This window comes from Falco peregrinus, chromosome 3 (assembly GCF_023634155.1).
Source record: "Falco peregrinus isolate bFalPer1 chromosome 3, bFalPer1.pri, whole genome shotgun sequence".
In the NCBI taxonomy this organism is placed as follows: domain Eukaryota; kingdom Metazoa; phylum Chordata; class Aves; order Falconiformes; family Falconidae; genus Falco; species Falco peregrinus.
The window spans coordinates 94,864,634-94,890,542 of NC_073723.1; the positions used below are offsets into that span (position 1 = coordinate 94,864,634).

A 25,909-nucleotide genomic window follows, 5' to 3' on the forward strand; every position below is an offset into this window, starting at 1 on the left:
TAAGAAAGTAAACTTTAATTTAACATTTCAATTGCAGTACATCATCTGAACTTAATCATCCAAAACAAGCAGTCATTCTTAAACTGACTGTTGATTGTACCTATACAAACAATCATTTCTATCACTTGATTAAAAAAAAAATCCCTGGGAAAATTTAGAGATAAATGGAAAAACGTAAGAATGTTACTTAGCCCCGTATAAACTCTTGCAGAAACTGAAGAAACTTTCTGGCTTTGCTCTTCTTTTGTAAGTTAATTGCAATTCCTCTGTGTATTTAAGAAAAGTCTTAGCATAAAAGCTGCTAAATTCTCTTCAGTGAGGGGATTAAACTGGTATAACATGAATCTATGTCATTACCATCAAGTTACACCTAGTGCTGTGTCCTACTATCTCCATGGAAGTGTATTGTGCAAGTCTCAAGTAACTTTAAAACACTCCTGAAACAGCCCTTGTGTCACTCCTATGAGGTAGGTACTGTCCTTCCTTTGGAGAACTGCCTCTTAACTGCTGCTCCGTACATCAGGCACACTGAAAAACAGGACAACCAGTCTACACTATTATTTCACTTTCCTGCTGCTTCCCTGAAATCAGAGAGCTTTCAATTGCAACATTTTGTTTAGCACCATGCATTCCAGGAATAAACAGTGAATGATGCTTTTGGTCATATCTGTTTCAAGGTAAGAACAATGTTCAGTGTAACTGTTTTGAAACAAGCAGAAATGCTGCTATCACTTAGTCTGCTCCACTCACCTCCACAGCATACAATTTATTTGTTTTAAAGATGATACTTATTTGTATTTGTCTGACAGTAGACACTCTTTCTGAGGTTAAACGGTATCAGGAAAAAATTAACTGTTGTCACAAATAACAGCATACAGAGGGCTACAAGTATCAAATGCAGTTCAAATGTCACTAAACTGATGCTTTGCTACCACTGTAGACATGAACTCTAAAGCAAGTTTTTTCTTAACCCAAGTATAGACTTGTTAAGTCTTCAGTTTGAATTAGTTAAGGAGCTGTGAGAAAGAAATAGTGGTCCTTCACACTAAGGCCATAGTTTACTTGTGGTCTAAAACCATTTCATCATTTCCTACTAGTAAGGAAGAAACCCCAGTCTGCATCTTTGGTCACAATCCTTGCTCCTCTTCTCCTAACCTCACACAAGCAGCTGTGCAGCAGTGCAGTAAGCTTGCTGAAAACCAGGCTGGTAAGGATACTAGTGTACAAACGCTTGTGCTGCCACGTGGAAAGGGGTGGCACAGAGACAGGCAGAATTGCTACTTTTCCATCTTAAAGTTCATGAAACTATATCCTACTCAGCTGATAATAACGATATCCAGTAACATATCTGCCACACTAAGCTATCTGAATGTGCTTAAAAATTGAGCAGAAGTTTCAAGTACCAAAATAAAAGTTGTTGATAAACAGGATAAAGCAACAACTATGTTCTCCCATTTGAAGAAATCCAATTGTAGTAGACTGGCTTATTCACCAGACTAACGTAAGAGATGCCAAAGTTCAATTACCACTATACATGAGAACGTTATTGCTAAATTTCAACTGCAGCAAACTTAACAAGAAACAAGGAATTCAAAACTGTTACTTCATTTATCATGCACGATAGCGGACTGCTGGGCACTGTTCTTACAAACTGCTTCTGGGTGAGAAAGTTACTATGAGAACCATCGACATGAGTGCCAAGTTTTAAGATCAGAAAGACAGTCTTGGTACAACTGCACTTTCCTATTGCTAATTCCTATGCCAGGTGCTAAACTGTTTCTTCTTTCATGCTTAGAACATAAGCATTTGGATGTTAACCGCCGAGCGCAGAAGGATGCTGAAACCTTCAAATACTTATCTCACAGAACCACAGAACAGTCGGGGTTGGAAGGGACCTCTGGAGAGCATCTACCCAACCCCTGCTGAAGCAGGGTCTCCTAGGGCTGCACAGTCACATCCAGGCGGGTCTGGAATGTCCCCAGAGCAGGAGACCCCACAGGCTCTCTGGGCAGCCTGTCCCAGGGCTCCGGCACCCTCGAGGTGCAGAAGTTTTCCCTCCCGTTCAGACGGAGCTCCCTGTGTTGCCGCTTGTGCCCGTTGCCCCTTGCCCTGTGGCTGGGCACCACTGAAAGGAGCCCGGCCCCGGCCTCTGGGCACTCGCCCTTGAGGTATTTGCAGACCTTGATAAGGTCCCCTCTCAGGCTTCTCTTCTCCAGGCTGAACAGGCCCAGCTCTCCCAGCCTTTCCTCACCAGGGAGGTGCTCCAGCCCCCTCACCATCGCCATGGCCCTCCGCTGGCCCCTCTGCAGCAGTTCCCAGTCTCCCCTGAACTGGGGAGCCCAGCACTGGACCCAGCACTCCAGGTGCGGCCTCAGCAGGGCCGAGCAGGATCACCTCCCTCGACCTGCTGGCCACGCTCCTCCTCACGCACCCCAGGGTCCCGTGGGCCTTCTTGGCCACCAGGGCACACTGCTGGCCCACGGGCAACTGGCTGCCCACCAGCACTGCCAGGTCCTTCCCCGCAGAGCTGCCTCCCAGCCCTCAGCCCCAGCCCGTGCTGGTGCGCGGGGCTGTCCCTCCCCAGGGCAGGACCCTGCACGGGCCTTTGCTGAACGCCATGAGGTCCCTCTCCGCCAGCTCTCCAGCCTGCCCAGGCCTCGCTGAATGGCAGCGCAGCCTTCGGGTGGATCAGCCGCTCCTCCCGGCTCTGTATCGTCAGCGACTTGCTGAGGGCGCTTCTGCCCCTTCCTCCAGGTCACTGATGAGTCAGTTGGACAGCTGGGCATTTCTTATTTGTACAGTGCCTCAGTCCTTCAGCTTCTCTAAGTCCTGTCAGCCTAAGATTTCTAAAGGTCTAACTTGCTCTAAAACACAATTAGGAGGGCTAAACTATTTATCTGAACAAATAAAACCAGGATATTACGAATTAGTATCCTCTGTTCTGATCCTTTGTCTTTTTTCCTGGAGCACTACTGCATCTAGAGCAGCTCTCACCATCACCCCCTCAAAAGAATACCTTCCTATCTCAGGAAGAATTTAGAGTACACAGTTTAACTATTAGCACAACAGATAAAAACCAAAATCTCTTTGATTTCAGGTTACAGACATAATCCAAGAGAGGGAACTTAGTAGTTCAGTACACCAAGTGCTGTGATAGCTATAGGGCTTTAGTATACAAAGCACTTAGACACATTGTTGAATCAATACAAGTTTGAATGGAAGCCCATAAACTCAAACCAGCCAGATTACATCATTAAAGGCAAAGTTGCTCCTCACAACTGAGTGGAGATACCTCCTATGACGATAGCATTCAGCTGTTTGCCAAGTGATCTGGACAACTATTCAGCACTCAACTATTCAAAATACTCTGTCTGGGCCAGCTATATTGTCAGGAAGTTGACCGAAGAATCTTTGAGGCTGTTTTTCCTATTCTTATATTTTCCACAGCAAGATGAGTCAAGAACATCTTCACAGTTCATTCTGACAAAGTGTATAGTAACAGTACATGTCATTTCAGAGTTTAGATGCTTCAAACACACTGTGATATAATTTGCAAGTATTGCTCAGCATTCACCAACTCAGCAGCTCAGTCCCTGCAGAGCAAGTGCAGACCTAAAAGAGCACTTTCACACGTGGAGATCAGGAAGGGGAGGAAAAAGAAGAAAGCTGAGGTCTCAAAAATCAGTGCCTCTTCCTGAGCTCAACAAGCTTCCAGCAAACCTTCAGACACAGGCTGAGATGCAGCTGAGATGCAAACAATTAATTCAAGCCTTGTCCACGTGCCTGAATGGCAGCAAACTGACACTCTCCATCATCTGCTCTTTTTACTGTTAAATTCCTAAATGCAACAGATGTGGATCAATACCTCAGTACCTGGTAGCCATGTAAGCTGTGCCTGCCGTGAAAGAAATCCCATTTCGATTGCATATAGCTCTTCTGCTTTAGCACTGAACTAACATGTAGTTAATAATGGATATGCATCTGTGTTACTAGTAGGAAAGCAGAAGCAATTAAAAAAAAAACCTCCAAAACCTCAGACCAACATACTGACCAGTGGGAAGAAGTTTGAGATTTACAAACTGCAAAGGGTGAATTAAGTATTTTGCCATTTAAAAAGATTATGTCAAACCAACAGGTTTTCAAATTCAGTTTCAAGTTTGTACAGTAAATGCAAAGTCCTTGCCTCATGTAAAGCTTTAAGAAAAGTCCATGTTTTGATATATATGACATTCTAGTTTTTGTGAGAGAACCAAGAACTTACTGAGACATTTTTCCTGGCTTATTCAATAATTTCTGGAGTAAACACTGCAGAGCTACCACTATAATCAGAATACTTAAGCTGCTGGCACAACTCAATAACTAACAATTTAACAAGTTGGGTATAAAAAAATTTATGTAGTAATACCAGTTCAGCACACAAATTCCATGCTTCACAAGTTCTGCTGCTGTGTAAGAGTATTCCTAACATCTATGCAGATAAGTTCAGGTTTTTAGGTCACTGCATGCCCAGATCAAAACAGCAGCAAAGTATCTACCACTACGAGCAGCTATACCCAATTGTGCCTTTAGAATGCAAACAATGCAGAAATCTAGATGATCAGTGCCTTGCCACTGAAATAGGACCACACACACAAATTTCAGTGTGTGCAGACTGTAGAGAAGAAAGTTACTTACTAAAAATGAGAAATGCATACAGATTCTGATACAGACATGACACAATCAAGACAGATTAAGCCACTAGACATTCAGATTAGGGGAGGAGAAAATTCCTTCAAAGACAGCATACAGATGACAAGCCAGCATTACAAAGAACTCTAAAGGCACATTTCAGGTAACATGGTTCTGTTAAAACCAACTGCTTACACACGCAGGCACAAATCTTAATGGCTACCTCCCCCCCAGGCCCCCAACAATTAACAAAAAAAAAGAGAAGTGCATTCTCTGTAATATTAACACCACTCAGTTATTCTGTTCAGTCCAAATGTTTAGCAGTATTTTCCTTATGGTGATATGGATTCTCTGCACTACTCCAATCCAAAAAAAAACCCAAACAGGCAGGATTAGTAAAGGTTCAACTGTTGTACTAGTTAACATTTACTCATCAGAGCCCACTGATCTCTTCTGTGCCCTCTTGTAGGGCAACCTCCTCGGTGAAGCTTTATCTAGATTTAAAAAAGAAAAAAATAAAATAGTTACACCAATTGCTACAGATACTTCAGATTAGTTGTATCCCCGTGTATTTTCCTCCTACCCAAACACAAGCCAAACTGCCCTTCCAGTGCAATGCAGCACCATAAAAGCCAGTTCAAACAAACTATTAAGGCTTTGAACAACTAGCATCATAAACAGAAGGTAATAAAAATCCCCAAATGTTCCTACTCTGTAACATCATCCTACATCTTGGACTTAATGACAGGCTTACAATTGTCCTTTAGAATGACGGTCCTTAAATAGGTAGAATTTCAATCCCTGCAGTATTGTAAAGAAACTACAATAGCTTGTATGAATTGCTGAAGTAATTTGTGTTATCTGTTGACTTAAAAATGCGTATTTTCTTAAACAGAACCATCTCCAGTAATTTCATTGTTTACAGAGTAGGTACAAGCACAAGGAGCAGCCATCACACCATTACAAGCCAATCAGTATAGTATGAAGTATCTTTCAACAATAAAATAGTCAAGAACCTCTGAGGATCTTGAAGGCCACACATGTCAAAAGATCCTAGTATAGAGTTTTAATTAAAACTAACCTGGAGCTAAAGAAAACCATAATTAAGAACAACTTAAACAGTTTTTCCTAGACTTCTGATATTAAGATATGAATACCTATTTAGCTTAAGAAAGGGATGGGGGGCAGGACCCAAATATTGACAGGATTTGAACCCATTTAAAGACAACTTGCTCTTTGGAAAAAAATTAGCATTTATAGTTTCAGCCTTTCTTGCTAGATAGAGGTTTCTCAAACTTTGTGTCTAGATTTTATACTATCATTCTTTGGAATGGACACTGTATGAGAAAGCTTACATTTTTGGAAGTAAAACACTAGTCCTTATACCCATGTAGTGAAAGTACAGCTAAAAGGGTGAAGAATCCAGAAAAGTAAAGTCCTCAACTGCTAGCACAACTTCCTATCAGAGCTAAGGCCTCTAGCCATCCTACACCGAATAAAGCTCAGAATATGCACATTTTGTCAAATCAGGAGTCTTTTTCAAGTAAAGGTAGCTCCTGCAAAGGCTTTTCAAAGCACATCTCTTGTCTAGGATGCCCTTTGTTTTAAGTAAGGCTATCTCACCTCACACCAGCCAATGCTACTGGTGATAGGAGTTCACCTGGGATAAGGAAGATAAAACCTAACTGTTAAACTATTATATCCAAGGCTGAGGGTCATTTCTCACTGAAACAAGATACACTCAGCCATTAGTCACGATTAGTCCTCCACCTCCCTGGTGTACCATCAGCTTGACACTACACCAAGGCAGCAAGGAAGACAAGATACACATCTGCATTTTAGACAAAGGGAACTGTTAGAGGAGACGGCAGTATTTCAGCCATATTCTACTGAAGCTACGTTACTACAATATAACCAGAAATAATGCACACATTTGTAATATATGAAAGCATAAGTTTATATGTATAAAAATGGGTTTGGGTGGTTGCATGCATCTGTGCTGTAATCTTTCACTGCTCATGCTACAGCACCAATCACAGCATGCAGGAAGCTGTACTTCTACCCATGCCTAATTATCACATGGACAACACATTAAGCACTTCCACTCTTTAGATCAGCATTTGCCTCACCTCTTCTACTCTGCACTGAAGCCACAGGAAAGCAAAATGGAAGAAACAGCAAAAGAAGTTAGAAAAATCCACAAACACACAAATGGTCTGAAGAAATCAGATATTTGCCTTACTGTTGGCATTTCAAATACCAAGTAGAACTTCAGTCATTCTGGACTTGTGAAGGAATTTAATACCAAGACTTAACGTGGCTTTAGTTAACACACACTTCCAACGCTTCTTTAAAACTTTGATCTATAGGCCAACTTCCAAACAATTTACAGGAACTTTGAGACAATAGACATTCTCCTACTTAAACCTCCTTCGTGACCCAAGTTTTGGATAGAGATTTCACACTGTTGAAAGAGAATCTACAGAACAAATTGCCACTGATTGTCATTATCACATAAAGCAGTCAAGTCTGTACTATACAGAATAGGCTGCTCATGTAGTCATCTTATCAATAAGCACAGTGCCTTAAACAGTTTTTTGTTCCCTAGAAGAGATGTATGCTGTTCTGACAAATTGTTATCAGCTACTTATTCAGTTACAACTAACTGATTAACTAAGTTACACTTTAGTTTGTGAAAGGCAGACTACTTACTTATTTGATTTAAAGTTTCTTGGGGAATCCAGCTCATATCAACATCATTCTGATTTGACGTTCCCATCTCTACTTTCTGTACTGGTCTTTTCCTCTGAAAATTCAAGAAAAAAAGGTTTTTCTTTCCAAAGTTTTGATAGCACAAGTATCAGAATTAACTAATAATGCTATATTTAATGAACTGTGATTATTTCACAAAGAGACAAATTTAAGGCCTGTTGAGGGACGAAGCTGTCTTTGTAGCTTAGCTTTAACTATCTTTACCATTAGCAATGTATTCACCTAAGCTTGGCATTGCCACTTCCCATGCCTCACAACACTAACTCCACACAAAGGTATCAAGACTTCATGCATGACTGGGCAAGTTCATTATGTATGTTATGAAAAATGGCTGATGATTAATCAAACTTCGATGACCGGTTTCATTATACCTTCTTAGATTAGCACAATGTTCTTGTACGTTACCTTGCAAAACAGATTTCAAAGCACAATAATCATTCCATACTCCCTCCCAAGGATAGCTACTTCGAAAGTATTGCGAGCCAGACTGCACAAAGACATAACCTATGCATTATATGCAGATGAGACTCAAGCTTTCAACGGCTTTTAGTTGCCAGACCACTTACACAGGCAAACCCTTAGCTGTTATAGCATTATAAATGGAATCCAGAAGGCTCTAATCAACATTATGGCCAAGTATCGGTAAAAACTAAAGGAAGGACTAGACAGCTGTTTCCCCCCAAGTTTGACCTAGATTAAACTAACAGATAGAAACAGAGACCATGGGGAAAGTCTACCTAGTAAGTATTGAGTCAGTAGCTGCACACATCCAGTGACTGGAAGGTATCAAAGCTTCCAGTTCAACCACTTTGTGCCAAAGAGCATTAGATAAGCAATCTAAATGTCTCCAATTATGAACTTTCTTTAAAAAACCTCTAATCTTCCCAGTAATCTCCAAGGTCTTCATTCTAAAAGTAAATCTTCTAAAGTCCTACCTGTACCATCACATGCCAGAAGCAATTACTGAATTGCTTTCTTTTCACATCAGCAAGGTCTTGAACGAACAAGTACATAAGAAAACATACTACCCACCTTCCTAGATTCTAGTAACTGATGTAGGCCAACAATGACAAGTAGACCAAGTCCAGCGAGGAACATGTACATGAAGATCCTTTAAAAAACAGTTTAAGAAACCATTAACTAAAAATCTTAAGTGTTTAAGATAAAGTTTACAACACGGCATAGAAACTAAGCCTAGCTTTGGCCTCATGCCGACCTGGATCTTTCGCAGGAACTTCTGGGGGAGGGAAGAATATGAAACAGAAGTGCTAACAGATACTAAGTAATTATGCAGACTCTTCCATTTCAGAAATTGTAATCCTGAGATTAATTCTGAACAGAACATTTTAAAACTCAAAATGGGAAACAGTCATAAATAATTACTGAAATTTAGTAACTGCAAGACTCTTCTGCAGTATTATGTTTCAAGACATTGGGTCACAGGTAATATTTATGTTTGACAGCTTTAGCCACTTACAAAACCCTTAAAAATCTCTTATACTTTTAGTACACTACTGGCAAAGCAAGTACTGCTAGGATACAAGTTGATTGGCAACAGAGCTTTGAAAGGCCTCGCTTATCTTGCTCTGTGTTCCAGTTAGAATTCTACCTATGCAAACAACCATTTTTTAAAACTCTGCGTTTTGGTTTGCTTTGAAGAATTCTACCAAAAATACCTGTTGATACTTAGCAAGAGGTAAACAAATTATATCTAAAATTAATTTGGGGAGCAGACAAGAGTTTACAAGTAAAGAATCTATTCAAAGTTGAACATCTTAACTCAGATTTATGATAAATGAAATTATGGAGTTAAACTACAGAGGAGACTTAATTGAACATCCCTGTTTTAGGGCAATTATCTAGTCACAGGACATGAACTCAAACTGGTTCTAATAATTTGAGTTCTTTTGAGAGCTCATTTACCAGAGTGTCACACATTTACATGTGACCAAATCGTCTTTCATTTATGCTATTCTATTTGAGAAATACAAATTAATGCAATACCTATTTCTTCAGGCTGACCTTTTTTACAAGCTTACTCAGCAGGCAATTTCTACATGTTGCAAGAGTTTTAAAATATTCAGCATTGTCTACAAGTATTTCTGAAGATTATTTTTTTTAACTCACAGGTTTTCTTAAAATTCTACTCCAGTGTTAGAATATTTAAAAGCATTATCAGCACAGCATATGCTTGCAAAACATAAGGCATGTCAGATGTACTTAGTCTTTACAACAGAAAAAACACTCTTGAAAGATACCTGCCACAGAGATAGGTTCGTGCAACAAAGAATGAGTGCAAGTTCATCTATCTCACACTCCAAAAGCATCTTTCAGTTTACGTGAACCTGGATTATACCAGAGTGCTCCAGAAGAAAGTTATTCCAGTCTTCACAGCAGGACCCACAGCCCAATATTATGGATCCTCTGCCCTTTAACTCTTAGGAAAAAGCACAGTAGCATAACAAAAGCTTAACAGCTTTGAATCGCTGTGCAGCTGTATAACATCAGGTCTTAAGCCCTGTAGGCCAAAGCAGATGTGTAAACTGCTCACCGACACAGTACCAATCCTTAAGTTCCGTAATATTAATAGAGATCTTAATTTTGGGAAAAAGTTTGTGTTTTCAGACTATTGACATCGTACATGCCAAATGCCTGCTACACCATCAGCAGAACACAGTAGACCTAACATCCAATAAAATGACAATACAAGAACTATTCTTGCTGGCACTGCCAGTAACCTGTTTTACCAGTATACCAACTGAACTGGCATTCCAGCTGCCTTACGTTTCTCCATCCAGCCCATCTTCTTTTTCAATAATTGTAACAGTTTGATTGAAGACAGCATCTTGAAACACATTGCCCTGTAACAAAGTTTCCACATGACATTTTAAAATAATTTCTTGGCAAGAGATACATTTGTTACATGCTCATGTTCTTGGAAAAAACTCTAGAAATTAACAACTGCACCAGACTTAAGTTTGTAAGTAACCCAAGTTTGACTCAATACATAGAAGCGCAAACTTTTTGGTGCAAGTATAGAGAACAATCTTGAAATCACCAAGAAACTCACATCTAGCATTCAGTATGTTATTTCCTATAACATGAGATATTACATATGAAGGGTTCTTATTAGAACAATCAAAACAACGGTACAGAAGCTTGTTGAACTGTGGGCTGCACTAAAAGAGAAGAGAATCCCCCATTTTAATCCCTGTTTATACTTTTAGATAGCCTTCCCCAAGATTGCAACCGCTGGACATTTATTTGCTCAACGTCAAGTCTGCAGATGGGATTTAGGTTGATTAAGTTTGTCAGCAAAACCCAATCTGAAAAGCACAGTGAAATTTAGGTTACCCTAAAAGAAGGCTTTAGGGTTTTGTTTTTGAAATGAGCAAAGCCCACTACCACACAGTTCTAAGCCTTCTATTTCTATTCTATATAGAAGGCTAATTCTAGCCTTCGCTGCTGACATAACTTTAAGGCTAACATATACAAAGTAGTGTACATGGGGGGCTATGGTGCAACATGTAGATAGGTGCTTACTGTGCTTATGTACCGACTGATCTGCTTAAAAACCACAAAGGCGTTCGCTTTCCAAAGAGTCAGTAACTTCACTAGGCAGTTCCTGCCTAACATTTCTAAATCAACTAGAAAGATTCAAATGAATTACAGCATCAGGCTTACATTTACATCTCTGTAGTTGAGATTGATAACTAGTCCAAAAGGACGACCACCCATGGGCTCAGCAGGAATGAAAGAGTACTCAAACGTGGCTTGTCTCTGTGGTGGAACTACTGTATTCAGAGGGAGAGCTGTGAAGTTCTGGATATAAAACTGGTAGTCTTGAGGATACCGGAAAGAAGCATCGAGAGACTCAACAATGAAATCCTCTGTACCCTTATTGGTGAAGCCTACCAAAAATTTTACGATGTTGTTTGCTGGAAAGTCTAAAACAAAAAATATTCAATCATTAGAAACTTGATACACCATACCTAGACCGTTTCTAATCAGACAGTGTCTAGAACAGATTCGGGTTTTTAAAGCTTTGCTGTTTTACACACACATTGATACAGTCTAAGCAACAGTAAAGAAGATGACAGATCAGCACAGGTCTCTTACCTTCACCTTTCACAAATAAGATGGTTGTATCAGCACTAGGTGAGGCTTTAGGTTCTCCTGACAAGTCTTCTTCCTCTTTTTCTTCTGTCTAAGACAAGAGACTTTTTTGAAAAATCCTATAATGAACAGTGAAGCAAAGACCACACTTGTTTCATGAGAATCCCATACATCAAAGCACGCAACAATGGCAAGCACTAGTATCAATTCCTGCAAATCCTGCAGGATTAGCACAGTCTGTTCTCCTTCTAGATTTGTTTAGCATCATTTTCAGCATTTATCCTTCTACTTGTAGTATTTGACACAGTGACAATTCTGCACTGCATTTAGCTGTATGGAAAGGTTTATAATCAGAATGCAACAGTAAGGTCTCTGTTTGGGGGTGGAAGGAAAAGAATAGAATTTAAGTGTTAAGGGTTTACATCAAAGCTATTTCTACTTAGAAAACAAGCCTTTCCAAAATACACGCAACTGTAGGGCAAATGAGTTACTTTCACTACAGAAGGAGTTTTTATAGAAGCTTACTACTTAGTTTTAATTAGTTAAGTATGTATGCCTGGAAATGGCTACACTGCTGGAAGTAAGTTAGTTTGTGGATTCACATGTTCAAGTCCATCTTTATGATGATTCACTTTTTAATTTGGCAAATGCCAGCATTAAGGACTTATTTTCCACACAGGGATCATGGGACTGCCACCTCCCCCTACCAAATAAAAATAAGGCTGACCCCATCTTGAACTGCCTGAACAAACTGCTTGCGAGCTACACGGATCATTTTATCTCTCTGCTTAAACCAGCTGAAGCAGCGGACAGCCTACTGGATGAGTCTTACATGTACCATAATCTAGGTAAGCCATGAGCCAGGGCTGAGCACCAGAAATCAAAGGCACTATGCAAAGCTATCTTCTATTTCAGTGACAGTTACAAGAAACTGCCTAAGTGTAATGTTTTCCACCCAAGTCATAGACTATCTATGAAAAGCAAATTACATTGAAAAGGTTATTTATTAATATTCTGTCAGCACTGAATACCTAGCGTATCTTCCAGTTAGCAAAGCTGGTCAACCACAAGTTCACAAACTTAACATCATCCATAAAAATCTAACAGACTCAAAGAACAGATTACCATACAAGTCTTCATTTTTATTATGCATGTCTTCTCCTAATAACGTCCCAAACTTTCTTAACTTTACACCAGAAATTTGAGAAATTTTAGTACCAATTAAAGTACACGAAGTGTCTAGCAAGCCTAATGCTCTACTGCTACAAGCAGATCACATAGCTACATACAGTCTTTCACTCTGTCAAGCTGAAGCAAGTGACTCTGAACAGCAATATGACCACCGGTATAACAGGCATACCCTGCAACAAGTGTCAGAGATTAGGAACGTAGCAAGTCAAACCAGGCTGCAAAACAAGGTTTTCAGAATTAATCCTGAGCTTAACTAAGAACTAAGATTCTGTTGCCCCTTGACAATCAGCATCAGAGAAGCCAACATGAAGTAGCCCTACACCCCAATGTCTTTCTGAATTTACCGAGATGCAGCTTAAGCTGGAAGAGAACTACCAGGGCCCCCTGTGAGAATCTCACTCTCTCGCTTGCTATTCTTTGTGAACCGTGGGTTTGGTAGTCAGAAAACTCCATGTGTTTTTTCAGCTGGTAATGCAGGGAGAAAAGATAAATCCTTCTGAAACTGCAGGTTTAATTGGAGACTTGGTAACAGCTATTTGGAAATAGCAATGTTATTAAACTCACATTTAAATAGATCTAAACTATCTAGCTTCAAGCACTTCTGGTCTAATTAATACTTATGAAGTAACATTCATGTACAATTACCAAGTCTGTTGGCTCATCCTCTTCAACTTCAGCTTCATCATCTTCATCTTCAACTACCGTATCTTCCACAGCTTCCTCATCTTCTGTAGCATCTTGAGCTGCAACTAATAAACCTGAATCTACCAAAACAAAATGCAAATACAAGAAAGCCTTTTGAATGTCTAGTAAATCAACAGAAAAGTGACACTGTAGTACAACTGTCAAACTATTGTTAAAGAGTTTCTTATAAATCTGTCAAATACAGTGAAGCCTCAGTTACAAAAACCTCACAAATGACTGTGTTGATCTTTCAGCCTCTTTCCTTCTTTAAGAACTTTCTGAACTACTCATTTACATGCCAGTAAGTTCAAAACCAAAAAATTTACAGCTCAATGACAAAAAGTTCAGCATTCACACAGCAACACTTAAAATCAGAGAAGGCAACCAACTTGCCCTAAAAGCCATTGTTTCATTTTTTAACATATCATATGAAAATGTTTTCATTTTGTTTTGTCATTACAAAAGGGAAAACAAAAAGACATTGCTACTGCCAGGAAATTGATTTAGTAAGTACTGTTCCTTCTAAAACTAAGAAGTTTAATAAATTATTACTATGTCCTTTTCATCTAACGGTATCAGAACCCCCTACACTTCCACAGGCAGTTATAAAGTTACTACTTTTGTGCTTATTTCCATTCAAGTTTTCAAACACATAAAAAAGTATTTTTTAATATGAACTCCTCATTATCATCTACTACTGTATCCGCACGTTCAACAGAACAACAGCATTCAGAAAAGAACACCCATCTACAACATGGCTCCAGAGCAAGACTCCGAGTGCAATCGGATAGCTCATCACCTCTTTGCTTTTACAGAGCCCAGTTTCATACATTCAAACACTAATATTCAAAATATTATTTGTATTAATACAGGACAAAGTTCTGGCTGCAGTTCAGAGCACATGCAGGCTAGACAGAGAACTTTTAAGACATATACACAAACCCACAGATCTTTCTTCTAATAAACCCAATGTTTTCCAAAACTCAAAGCGTAGAAATGAATGGACGATTGATTTACAGAAGCCTGAAAAAGATCTATTGCTATGAGTACACGTTTAAAATCAGTATTTAAAAATTTTCCCGGGGGAATAAGAATCCCTGACTAGGGCAAGTATATCCAAGGATTTCAGGATTGTCAGAAGTGGAAAAAACAAATACAACCCCTCCTCTTCAGTGTCTTTAGAAGGGACACTCAAAAGGCTTACTCAACCACGTGCAACATTTAACGGAAGAGTTAACTACAGTGATTTTATGTGCTGGAGTTTTAAACTTGTAGCCCACAAATAGATTTTTTTTTTTTTCTAATTTAAAAATTTCGTATCCGAACAGGGTACAGATAAGTTTCGGGCACTCTTCCCAAGCAACTGCGCTAGCACACTGCCTTGGAGCTCTAACTCCCGGCCTTCCCAAAAGATGTCAGGAGGGCTGATGATGTGGCAGCAGGGGAGCGCAGCGCTGGCCGTGCGGGAAGGAGCGCGCGCCGCAGCCCGCGGGAGGGGGACGGGGACAGCCGCCCCCGGGGGGGACACCCGCCCCTCCGCCAGGCCCCGCAGCTTCAGGTAGCGATCAGGTAACGCCGCGGTGCGAACGGGTGAGAGGTGCCCGAACGGCACCGGGCCGGGGGAGGCGGGGGTAACCAGGCGGGCAGAGGGGTCTGCCGGGGCCCCGCAGCCGCCCCGGCCGGGACCGAGCGGGACCGCCGCGCCCACGCCGGTCGCCCGGCGGCAGCAGCGCCCAGCCCCACACGGCAAACCGCGCCGCGCTCCGCCGGGAAGGCCGCACCGGGGGGCTCGGCCCGAGCCCAGCACCCCGCCCCGCACCGGCCCACGTGCGCGGGAGGCCCGCGCGGCAGCGATGAATGAGCAGCGCGCGCTGCCCGCTCCGCGGGAGGGTGGCGGGGGCGGCGCCGGTGCCCCCGGCCCGGTGGGGGGCGTCCCCCTACCCACCACCCCCAGCTCGCCTTGAGCCCGCCGCATGCTGCCCTTCGGCGGCCACCCCCCCGCCGCCTCGCAGCGACGGCCGCCGGCCTCCCCTCACCTGGGCCGCCGCCGAGCAGCAGTACGGCGGGGAAGACGAGCAGGGCGAGCACCAGCAGATGCGACAAGCGCCTCATGGCGGCTGCGCCGGCGGCAGCAACTCCCCAACACCCCCGGCGGCCCGGCGCCTGCCGCTGCGGGCCGTCTAAATGGCGGCGGCCTCCATCCGGGGCCGCTCCCGCTCCCGCCCCGGCCGCGCCCCCCGCCCCGCCCCGCCCCCGCGCCGCAGCGGACGTGGCTCCGCGGGCAGCAGGCGGCCGGTCACGTGGCCCCGACACGCGGCTCCCCCGCCCCTTCCGTTTCCAGGTCGGGGCTGCCCTTCGCTCCCCGCTTCAGTGGGGGCTGGCGGGCGGCGCGGCCCTGGGCGCTCAGCGCGCATGTGCGCGGCGGGCGGCGGCGCGGGCTCGCTGGGCGGGAGGCGGCCGGGGAGGGGCTGGCGGTGCCCCTCAGCGCCCGGGCGGCTGCGGAAGGGCCCGGGAAAGGCTGGCAGCGCCGCGAGGCGGCCGGGGAAGGGCCGGGGCGCCCCTCAGTGCCGAGGCGGCCGGGCAGGGGGCTCCCGCCGCAGGAGTAGGAGCGCCTCACGCCTCACGCCGGCCGTACGAGGCTTCGGTCGCCGCCTGGAGAGCGCTGCATGGGGCGGTGGGGCCACGGCACCCGGACGGGGCAGGGGCGGCAGGGCCAGGTGCCGTGGGCACTGGGCAGCGTGAGGGGCTGTGCCCTCGGCTCAGCCTGCGTGTAACGCAGCGAGTGCCACTCGTGATTTGTCTTCGCTGACGTGTGAGGGGAGGGCTAAAATCCGATGGAATCTTTTAAAGAGTAGGCTGAACGTACATACTAACATCCGCCTCTGCAAGGGGCAAGGGTAAGGTGTATTACCAATCCAGGTGCTAGCAAAATCTCACAATTCTGCGTTGCTTTACCATAACTGGTTTTGAGCCACGTGTTTGATCGTTTAATTGAAAAAAGGTTTCCCAAAGCATGATAGGCAATGTATGTGAAAGTGATAAATTTTCTTTATCCCGGTGGATCTTCTGTTAAGTGAAGTGTAAAGCGTATTAATACGGACAGTCTTCCCAAATCCCACATGCAAAACATTCAGTGAAAATACCAAAGCCAAAACCAGCCCCCAAGCTTTCCCTTTTCTCCAACAGTTAATTCAGTGACTTGCGTACAGGGCACAGTGAAATATGGGAAGTGTTAGGTCACATTCTATATTTTGCACGAACTTTAATTTGACGTTTGAGCATATGCAGCTTGCTGTGACAGCAATGAGTCTTTTGTCTTTCATTTTCCACATTGTTTTCACTCATTTGATTTTGAACCTACAAATGACACCAAAAAATATTATCAAAAGTTGCCTTTCTAGCTAAGCCTTATCTTAATCGTATTTCTAACATGCTGAAAATGTTACTGAACTGCTGTAAAGTATTGACTGAAGATGAAGTGTGATTATGAAGAAGAACATGCATTACTACTGATAAAAGTATTTCCAGTCAGATAATATCCATCCAATGGTATGATACTACTTTTTCTCTAAAGGTCTTTACATTTGTTTAATGTAATGATCTTTGGCCAACCATGTTTGACTTAAACTAGTCATGGTTTTGTTGTAGTTGGGGTGTGTGTGTGTGTGTGTGGTTGGTTGATTGGTTGGGGTTTTTTTTTGGAAAAGCAGCCAAATATTTTTTTTCCTGGGGATGAAAAAGAATACTAGCTTGCTATAGGAGGTTTCCTCTTTAGCAATGTAGGATCTGAAACATTCTGCGTCTTCTAAGCAGTGACTACGTACATATGCTGCTTTTCCACCTGAGCTAACTGATGCTGATGTCACTAATCAATTAACTAGTGTGGTGCTCTTACTGACTTTGCATGTGGTGGGTGCACAGAAAGGTGTTAATTAAAGGTGTGTCTGAAAATAATCGAGATACCTTGCGAGCAAAACACTTGCTGAGCCCAGCCTGACTGCAATATTACAGCTGTGTCTGAACACTTGTTAGGCTGTGGTTCTTCTGTGCTGAATACTCTACCCATATTAAACAATTTATAATCTGAAAGGAAAAACTATGAATAACAAACTGCAGGGATTTTTTTTTGCAGACTGCTCTGTGTGTGTATTCACAGACATAACAAAATTAGCATTGGCAATATACATTGATAATAGTTACAATATCTAATTGTAACTATTAGATCTAGCATCTCTTACATCAGATGCTAATTCTGAGAGGACTGGCATTCACTAAGAGTTCCCATTGCCCACAGAAATTCTGTGTGTGGTCACAGTTATGTGCAAGCATTGTATTGTTGCATTTAAAAAGCTTTTCAATTAGAAATTACATGTAAAACTGTTATTAGGAAAAATGCCTTCAGTTTTGTAACATATTACAAAAAGGATGAGTATTCTTAAAGCCTGTGGACTATACTCATGTTTCCAGTTTCCATGTTGAACTTAAATGATTTTCCCAATTGTGTGTTTCTTTTTCTGAGATATCAGCAAAAGGCAAATAAATATCTGTGTACATATAGAGAGACATACTTCTGCATTGATACTTGCTTTTGGCATGGCAAAGTGTTTAAGAATCTACCAGACTGACTCTTCAGCATTTGTTCAGTGGCTTCTAGGAGAGATGGATTCACCAAAGTGCTTTTAGGAGCAGTGTCATACAGGGAGTCCTAACCTGTTTTGTGCTTCCTGTTTCTCAGTTTTGGATGGCGTACTTGGATGTCTCAGGAAAAAGCTAGCTGAAATCTCACTAGGACAGTGATCTCATTTGTAATGTAGAAAGAAATTTTGATTATGAAATCAGGAAGCCATTTTCACTTGCTCCCTGATTTTTCCTGGAATTTTACATACTAGGAAAATGCTGGGTGCTTTTTTGTTTGGTTTTGTTTTGGTTTTTTCCTCTGTTTTTCTCTGGACTTTGTTTGCTATAGCTGTCCATACCTTGCAGTGCCACCATACGCCGAGAACTGCACTACTTCCTGATTCTCTTCAGGTTCAGGTCAATGCAATAGTTTTGAGAGTAACCCCCCCAATCCAGTGCAGGCTGAAAAAGTAGCTCATTGTTTTTGCTGGGACTTTTCACGGGCTCACAGATAAGACCAATTTTTGTGCTTTTTAGGAAGTGTCAAAAGCTGTAAAATTTTCTTCTAATAGTTGTTGATTTCATACTCTTCTATATTTTGTCGTGCCTGCTGAAATCAGAAGAGAGAACACTACCAAGAGAATTGGATCAAGGATTCTCTCATCATTGCTTTTGGAAGTTTGAAGAAATAATTCTATGGATATGGAATTCTGAGATTATTTTTTTTCCTATGAATTTCTATAGTACTTTTCATAATCACAGTTACTATATGTGGCAGTTATTAAATGATTCCAATGAGAGTCTCCCACTTGGACCTATCAAGCTGTCGTTACTCTCTCGCACCACTGATTATAACTCTGGGGGTTGAACTTGAAACTGATGCAAGCGGAAAGTCATATCGCAAGCCTCAGCCCTGGGAGCCCTGTCGGCTGCTTCCGACTGGGTGGTGGTACAGGGCACAAACCAGCGTTCACAGGATGAGGTCTGCTAGATTTTTGCGTTAATTGTTGGGGGTTCTTTTCCAGTGCATTCCCAAGTTTTTTTCTTCACAAGGAAGGAATTTTAGTTACCCTATTGCAGCAAAATTGTCTCAAAGGCGCACAGATTCGTTACTTTTATCTGAAAAAAACAGGGTGGGTGGGGTGGGTGGTGGTACCTCTCCGGAGAGCAACCTGATACAAATACATGGAGAAATTGTGTTCCATGAGCTTGACTAAATACTTCGATGCTTCTCTGAGAAATGGAAAAAATCAACTGAAAAATCTAATAATCTAGATAAATTTGTCAATGCTAGACATGATTGCTTAATCAGATTTATGAGTTCCATATGCTCCCTGTAATGGCAACAGGAAAGAAGCTTCGGAGCTCCCTTTGGCCCAGTTCAAGGCTGCCCACCTTAAGACTCTTTGTAACACTTTGGTTGAAGGTTGGAGTGATTGGTTTTGCAATGTATACAGCTTAAAGCATGCAGATTATTTTTGGCCACCAGGTTTTTTATCTTAGGTCTGCATGAAGAGGAGAAACAAAGCTGTTGACACCAAAAGATAAAAAAGCTATTTTTATTCCACAGTGCAAATTAATTAGTGCTACTAATTCAGTGATAGCCTGGCTGTTTGGTGATCTATGTCATTGTGGATGTGGAACTCGTAAATCTAGTCTTTCTCACCAAAGAAAGGGTGCTGCACTGTATAAACGGGGAACTACAAAGTTAAGAGTCCTAATTTCTGAAGAGTTCCCCAATTGCATCTAAGTCTGTTAGTTGTCAGACACTAGAAGAGAGAACCTGTCTACCTTATCTTCTTTAAATGAAAGATCAAATGTTTGGAGTTAAACAGTTTAGCTGTTAAATTACTGTGTATAAAGAATAAATAGCATGTGCAACATTTTTAAATTCTGCAAGAAAATTTAGCCTGAGAGTCAAAGTGAATTTGTGGTTTTGGTGGTACTAGAAGATTCATCGTGTCCATGTAATTATTTATCTACTAATCCTTATATATTGGTTGAAATCTAGCTGGAAATGCAAATCAAACAAATTGGTAGGTGTGAGAGTTTGCTTGTATTAGAGCCTAGGTGGCACAGTGGCTTAAGGTACCAGCATTCCCTTTCCCATAATTTGGAGTCATAGTGTGGAAGAGTTCAAGAGTGGCAATGAATCCGATGGTGTAGTTCTGGATAGCTAACTGGCACGCCTCACAGCTGCTGACAGTTTGTTCTGGAGGGGCTCGGGGCTTACACAGACATGGATGTTGTTTGCTAGTGGCAAGCTCTGAGGTGAAAGGCTGCAAACTGCCTCCCCACAGTTCAGCAACCGATCCCGTGTGTTTTTCTGGTATCAGAAGTAAAATGGCACCAATGTCTACTGGTATTTTGTTTGCCTAGTGTTCCAAGTCCCTTGATGCACACTTTACCTGGTTTTGTACTTGATTGTACCACATTACAGTCCTGAAAGAGAGCAGGGATGTCTGGTTGCTGCAAAGAAGACAAGCCCATTTCTGAACTCTGTCATGTCAATATAGTTTGTCTTCTCCAGCAGGTCTCTATAAAAATAGGGGTGTGATGTTGATGAGGCATAAGCCTTTGAAGTGGGTGAGGAAGAGGGAAAGAGGACATCTCTGTGCTAGAGAAGGTAGCAGGCTAATGAGATCCTAAGCGCTGCTAGCGGTGTTCAGGTGTCCTGTAACAGCACTTCGTCGCAACCTTATGCTTCTGCGTTTATATAACAAGGTATATGGCAACATACATACGTTTTACTGACTATGTGTATTCACACGTCCCTGGAGTAGCTGTCTAGCCAGGAGCTAGTAGCAAGTACTCAGCTAGCAAGCTGAGGAGGCCTGCATCTCGTCTTGCATATTTATTCTTAAGACATTAATGGACTGCAGGGCCCTCGTCAGCTTCCACACTCCATTATATAAACTCTATATGAACACAGACAAATGAGAAGCAAGAGAGAAAGGGGCAGAGTGCACAGTAATATTTATGTTAGCAGTGCTCACTACATCCAACCAGCCTCCAACCTCTAATTTTTATCATTGTGAATAATGATGACCTCTCTTCAATAACTTGATCTTGGAAAGTTTTCATTTAATTAATTTATTGTCTTGTGATTGCTACATTTTTCATGTACTTCTGTAACTAAACATTCATGGCAATAACATTTGGGACTCAACTGTAATTTATATCTACCATGACTGTCTTATAAAAATTGTCAGTTGCAGTAGCAATGTTTAAGGACAGACTGTCAGTGATAAACCCTGAGCTGGAAATAGTGCTTTGTGCATTCTGTGTGGAGCCTCTTTCTAGTATGTATCTTAAAACATTCTTTTAGCTATAGAATCACACCTATCAAATGTAACCAGCTGTTCAGATCTTTGTATCATGCCCTTCAGTCTGTATATTCAGTTATCTTCAACTACCTTGGGCTTTTCTCCATTAAATTTTATAATTTTATCTCATTGGCCTGAGAGAGAAGCCTGTAGAATAAGTTACAAAACAGCGAAACCTTTTTATTAGGCACTCTTTCCCTGTGTGGGACATAAGGAACATCAGCTCCGGGGCTTGCCTGGAGAAGGTAAAGCCTGCAGAGTAAAGGAGCTGTAGGTTCAGTTCACATAATTACTCTCTGTTCCCTCTTTGGGTGGAAGTGTCTTCTACAGGATTGGTGTACACTCTGTGACACTGGACACTGCACATAGACTACTGTACATAAATAATTTGACTGGTTTGGGCTAATGCTACAATGGAAACCTTCGGGTTTGTTTTAGGAGTGAGTAATAGAAGGATGTAACACCTAGTATCACAGGTGAAGGGATACATTTTTCTGAGTTATTCCCAAGTGGCCTAGAAATCTGATAATTAAATCTCAACAGGCATTATAATGATAGAAAATGAATATGATAGTAAATGAATATGATAGTAAATTAATATGATAGTATGTGTAATGCTGGGCATAACTATGTGGTTACTGGAAATAATAAGCAATAATTTGAAGAGTAAACTTCCTTTACCAGGAGGCACATGAGAAATGTGATGAAAACACTGAATCAAATAGCTTTCATATTCAGTCCAGCAAAAAGGATTACTAAGACTTCTGTGTTCCTGTACTATAGTGTCATAGATTAATACCAGCCTGTATCTAAGTCCCATGTAGCCACTCACTAAAACAGATGCACACACGCCCTGCCAGAGGGATGGGGAGGAGATCTGGGAAGGAATGTAAAACTTTGGGGCTGAGATAAGAACAATTCAATAATTGAAATAAAATAAAACCAACAATAATAAAAATTATAATGGAAAGGAGGGAGAAGGGAAGAGGAATGAAATCCAAAGGAAGGGAGGAAATAAAACAAGTGATATACAATACAATTACTCACCACTTGCTAACCAATGCCCAACCAGTCCCTGAGCAGTGATCCACAGGCCTTGGCCAGTTCCCCCCAGTTTATATACTAAGCATGATGTCCCATGGTATGGGATACCTCTGGCTAGTTCGGGTCAGCTGTCCTGGCTGTGTCCCCTCCCCATTTCTTGTGCCCCTCCAGCCCTCTCGCTGGCAAGGCCTGAGAAACTGAGAACTCCTTGAATTGAATTAGTATAAACATCACCCAGCAACAGCTAAACCCATCAGCATGTTATCGACATTTTTCTCACACCAAATCCAAAACAGCACTGCACCAGCTACTAAGAAGAAAATTAACTCCGTCCCAGCTGCAACCAGGACATAGAGAACCTTAATCAGCTGGACAGACCCACATGTACATTCCTCAAGGATTCAGGAAAGATCTACCTTTTTCTCCAAGGTTTTCTTTTCAAGGGTAAAGTTCTTCACTTTTTCTTGCAGTTCAATAATACTTTCACTCTTCCTGTTGTGTTCAGTGGTAGAAGGATGATCTGCGCCCTAGTGAGTGTAACAGTAGGGAAAAATTAACAGTGTTTGAACAGACAGAGAACGAAAATTTAGCACAGGGTTCATCACTGTCTTTCCTTGGAGTTAATTGAAGAGTAACTGCGGTGTCTTGGCCAAGACCAGTTATGACAAATGGCAAAGAGAATTAATAGTAGAAACTGGAACGTTCCAGTTGTCTTAAGAGCCTGAGCACAAAAGCTACTGGTAGGTAATTAAGATTGTATGTATTCCATAGATTTGGTTTTTGAGTGTTAAAATACAGAATGTATTCTGAAACCTAACATAGTGTGTGCGTTTGAGGCCTTCTGAGCCTCTGCTAAGATGTGTTTAGTAATGTTAGTAAGGGAAGAGAATCTAAGAGCAGGCCAGTGTTATTTGTCATATATGGTGAAAGAAAAATTGTATTTTAAGCCTAAAGTCTGTAGAATAGGGAAATAAATTATAACCAGTAAGAGAACATGCACATATAATTACGTATGGAGTAATCAATAAATAAGAAGGCCACCTATGACTATGGTAGAGTTGTCAATGTTAAGAAAGAATAAAAGGGAAACTGAAGATTCAGTTAAATCCTAGACATTGCACTTTATACTATGGGAAACGAACAAAGCAGATCCCTTTTCTTTGTTGGATGGCTTTATGTACTGCTATTGGCACATTCAAATCTGAACAGTATGTTCTGGGTCTGAACACTCTTTTCTTTCCCTGCTCAGGGAAGGAGCAAAGCTCTTTCCACAAGGGAAAAAAACACCGTTCTTATACCTATAAGAATCACTTTATTACTTACTCAGTTTTGCAACTAAATGCAAACATGCTGCATTTCATTCTGTTTTTTATTTTATTGTGGCTCTATTTTTCACGCAATTTATATAAAACTTTATCATAGCAAATCAGTAAGTGATCTAACAAGTGGTAAAATAACATATGTAACCTTTGCCAGATGCACCAGGAGTGTTATCAAACATTATGAAACAATGATAGAAGGATCATCAGCTGGAGGAGATGCTGACTTTTCAGAAGCTGAGATCTTTCAGAGTCACTGGGACTCATGACACAACCTGTTGCTGTCACCATCTCACCCAGGTACTGGTGGTTCTGTGCCTTGGTTGGTGGGACACTGCCTGTGCTGGGGTCACCCTCAGCTTCTGGCCCATCTTTGCTTGTGGATCAGCCCCATTCCCACTCCACGCTCCCTCACCATTAGCCTGGGATTTCTTGAACCCTGAGCTGAGTACCATGGGACCTTGGTCCCAGGCTTCCCACATAGTTCCTAGTAAATCTCCAATTCTTTGCTGAAGACTGCAGCTGGGCCACAAAAGTAGATCACAGCCCTACAGGCTTCTGCATCGAAAGTGACCCCTGCCTCCAGGTCCCTGAACTCTTTAATGGGGAATGAGTGAGGGTGTGGGCGTTTATAAATCAGATGTGGCTAACCTCTGCCATCTAGCCAACAGTCATTGTCAGCTCAGCAGAAATCTGCTGGCTCTCAGGAGCCTCATATCCTACCTGGATGCCAGTAAGAAGGTGAATACTGCAGAGGTCTGTCACAGGACCTGTCCATTGTAATATTTTTCTCAGTGATCTGAAGGGGGCAAAAGTGTTTGCAAGGTTTGCAGATGGTGTCATATGGTGGTGTGGGGCTGCAGTGCACAGCTAGTGCATCTGCTTGAGCGCAGGGCTGGTACCCAGAGGGACCTAGGCAAGCTGCAGGAATGAGCAAATGGGAACTTTATGAAATTCAACAGACACAGAATCCCGCAGCAGGAAAGGAAGAGCACCAGTCAACAGAACAGGCTGTGGACTGACAGAAGCTTCTGCTGAGAAGGGCCTGGGAGGTCCTTGTGGATGCTAAGCTTCCATGAGCCAGCAGTCTGAAAGGCCAAGAGCATCCTGGGCTATATCAAGAGGAGCACAGCAAGCAAATCAAGGTAAGTGACTGTTACCTCTCTAATCAGTGTTAGAGTGCATCTGGAATACTGCGTCCAGTCTTGAACCTCCCCAGCACAGGGAAGATACAAACAAAACTGTATCTAGAAGTTCTGCAAAATTGAAGAAAGAGATGTCAGACTTTGCATCATTTACAATCTGATCCTTTCATGCCTTTTCCCCTTGAAGAAGTTAAAAAAGGCCATTATCACACCTTTTTATTCCCTCATTTACTTCAAATAATAAATTGCAAAGTGTTTGATCACTGCTTGAAGTGAGATGATTGCATAAATGCCTGTGTAAGACGGAATTCCACACTTGGACTCAAGTCCAGTGAAGGACTTAAGAGAAGAAGTGCTGTCTTACCTTTAAAGTTCTTATAGTATCTTCTTGGTCAGAACTCCCAGCTTGAGTCAGTGGAAATTCATCCCAAGAAGGGAAGAGGAACTGCTGCACATGGCAACTAGGAACTCTATCTGTTATAAATACTTAGGATGCTTACACTGTTTTATCAGTCTGAGTTATACCTTAGCTGTCTGTGATTCTCTGACTCTTACCTCTTTTTCCATCTGGCAGTTTCAAGCTGCAGGATGCGGTTTTGTTCTTGTTCTTTCACTCTCTGTTGCTGCAGCTTTTGGTTCTCTCTTCTGAACTCAGCAATCTGCTGTTGCATTTTCTTAATCTTAGCTTGTTCATTTTAAAGTTCTGCTTGCAGGATTTTAAGCTGAGCAACCAGCTTCCATTATATTTGGATTGCAGCTGTTGACCTTCCGCCAATCTGCCATCCCTTTCTCCCCTGGAATTTTGTTTGCAAGGATAGAAGCCATTTCTCTGTGTTCTCCTTTTCCTCCCTTAGCACACACAAGGCTGAAGTTACAGTCTTGGCCTCATGTTTCTGGTTTTTTTTGTGGTTTGGTTTTTTTTTTTTCTGAGATGCTGCAGTTCCTGTATCTTTTTGTCTTTCTTCCATATGGTATGATCCATCTCCAAGCACTGTCTACTAAACCTGGTCCAGTTCCTCATGCTTTA

At 42.0% G+C, this 25,909-nt stretch overlaps 1 protein-coding gene and 1 long non-coding RNA gene across 2 annotated transcripts; one reads left to right on the forward strand and one right to left on the reverse strand.

Annotated features, from left to right (window-relative positions):
- On the reverse strand, positions 1–15,650 carry SSR1 (signal sequence receptor subunit 1). Its single transcript, XM_055798801.1, has 8 exons — positions 15,468–15,650; positions 13,393–13,511; positions 11,560–11,647; positions 11,125–11,387; positions 10,225–10,301; positions 8,473–8,551; positions 7,381–7,474; positions 1–5,162 (listed from the first exon to the last, which is right to left on the reverse strand). The coding sequence occupies exons 1-8, from the start codon at positions 15,541–15,543 to the stop codon at positions 5,095–5,097; spliced, it is 864 nt and encodes a 287-aa protein (XP_055654776.1). The 5' UTR covers positions 15,544–15,650; the 3' UTR covers positions 1–5,094.
- Positions 14,823–24,891, forward strand: LOC114012633 (uncharacterized). Its single transcript, XR_008746297.1, has 3 exons — positions 14,823–14,989; positions 23,895–24,037; positions 24,700–24,891. It is a non-coding gene; the product is annotated as an uncharacterized LOC114012633 (long non-coding RNA).
- The last annotated feature ends 1,018 nt before the right edge of the window (positions 24,892–25,909 follow it).

Bases quoted from the DNA above. Each gene is read 5' to 3' on its own strand.
- SSR1 (XM_055798801.1), bottom strand. From the start codon at position 15,543: ATGAGGCGCTTGTCGCATCTGCTGGTGCTCGCCCTGCTCGTCTTCCCC. The intron at 11,388-11,559 runs GTAAGAGACCTG...TTTTTGTTTTAG, and splicing joins CTTATTTGTGAAAGGTGAAG to ACTTTCCAGCAAACAACATC. The intron at 7,475-8,472 runs GTGGGTAGTATG...TTGAATTTTCAG, and splicing joins AGTTACTAGAATCTAGGAAG to AGGAAAAGACCAGTACAGAA.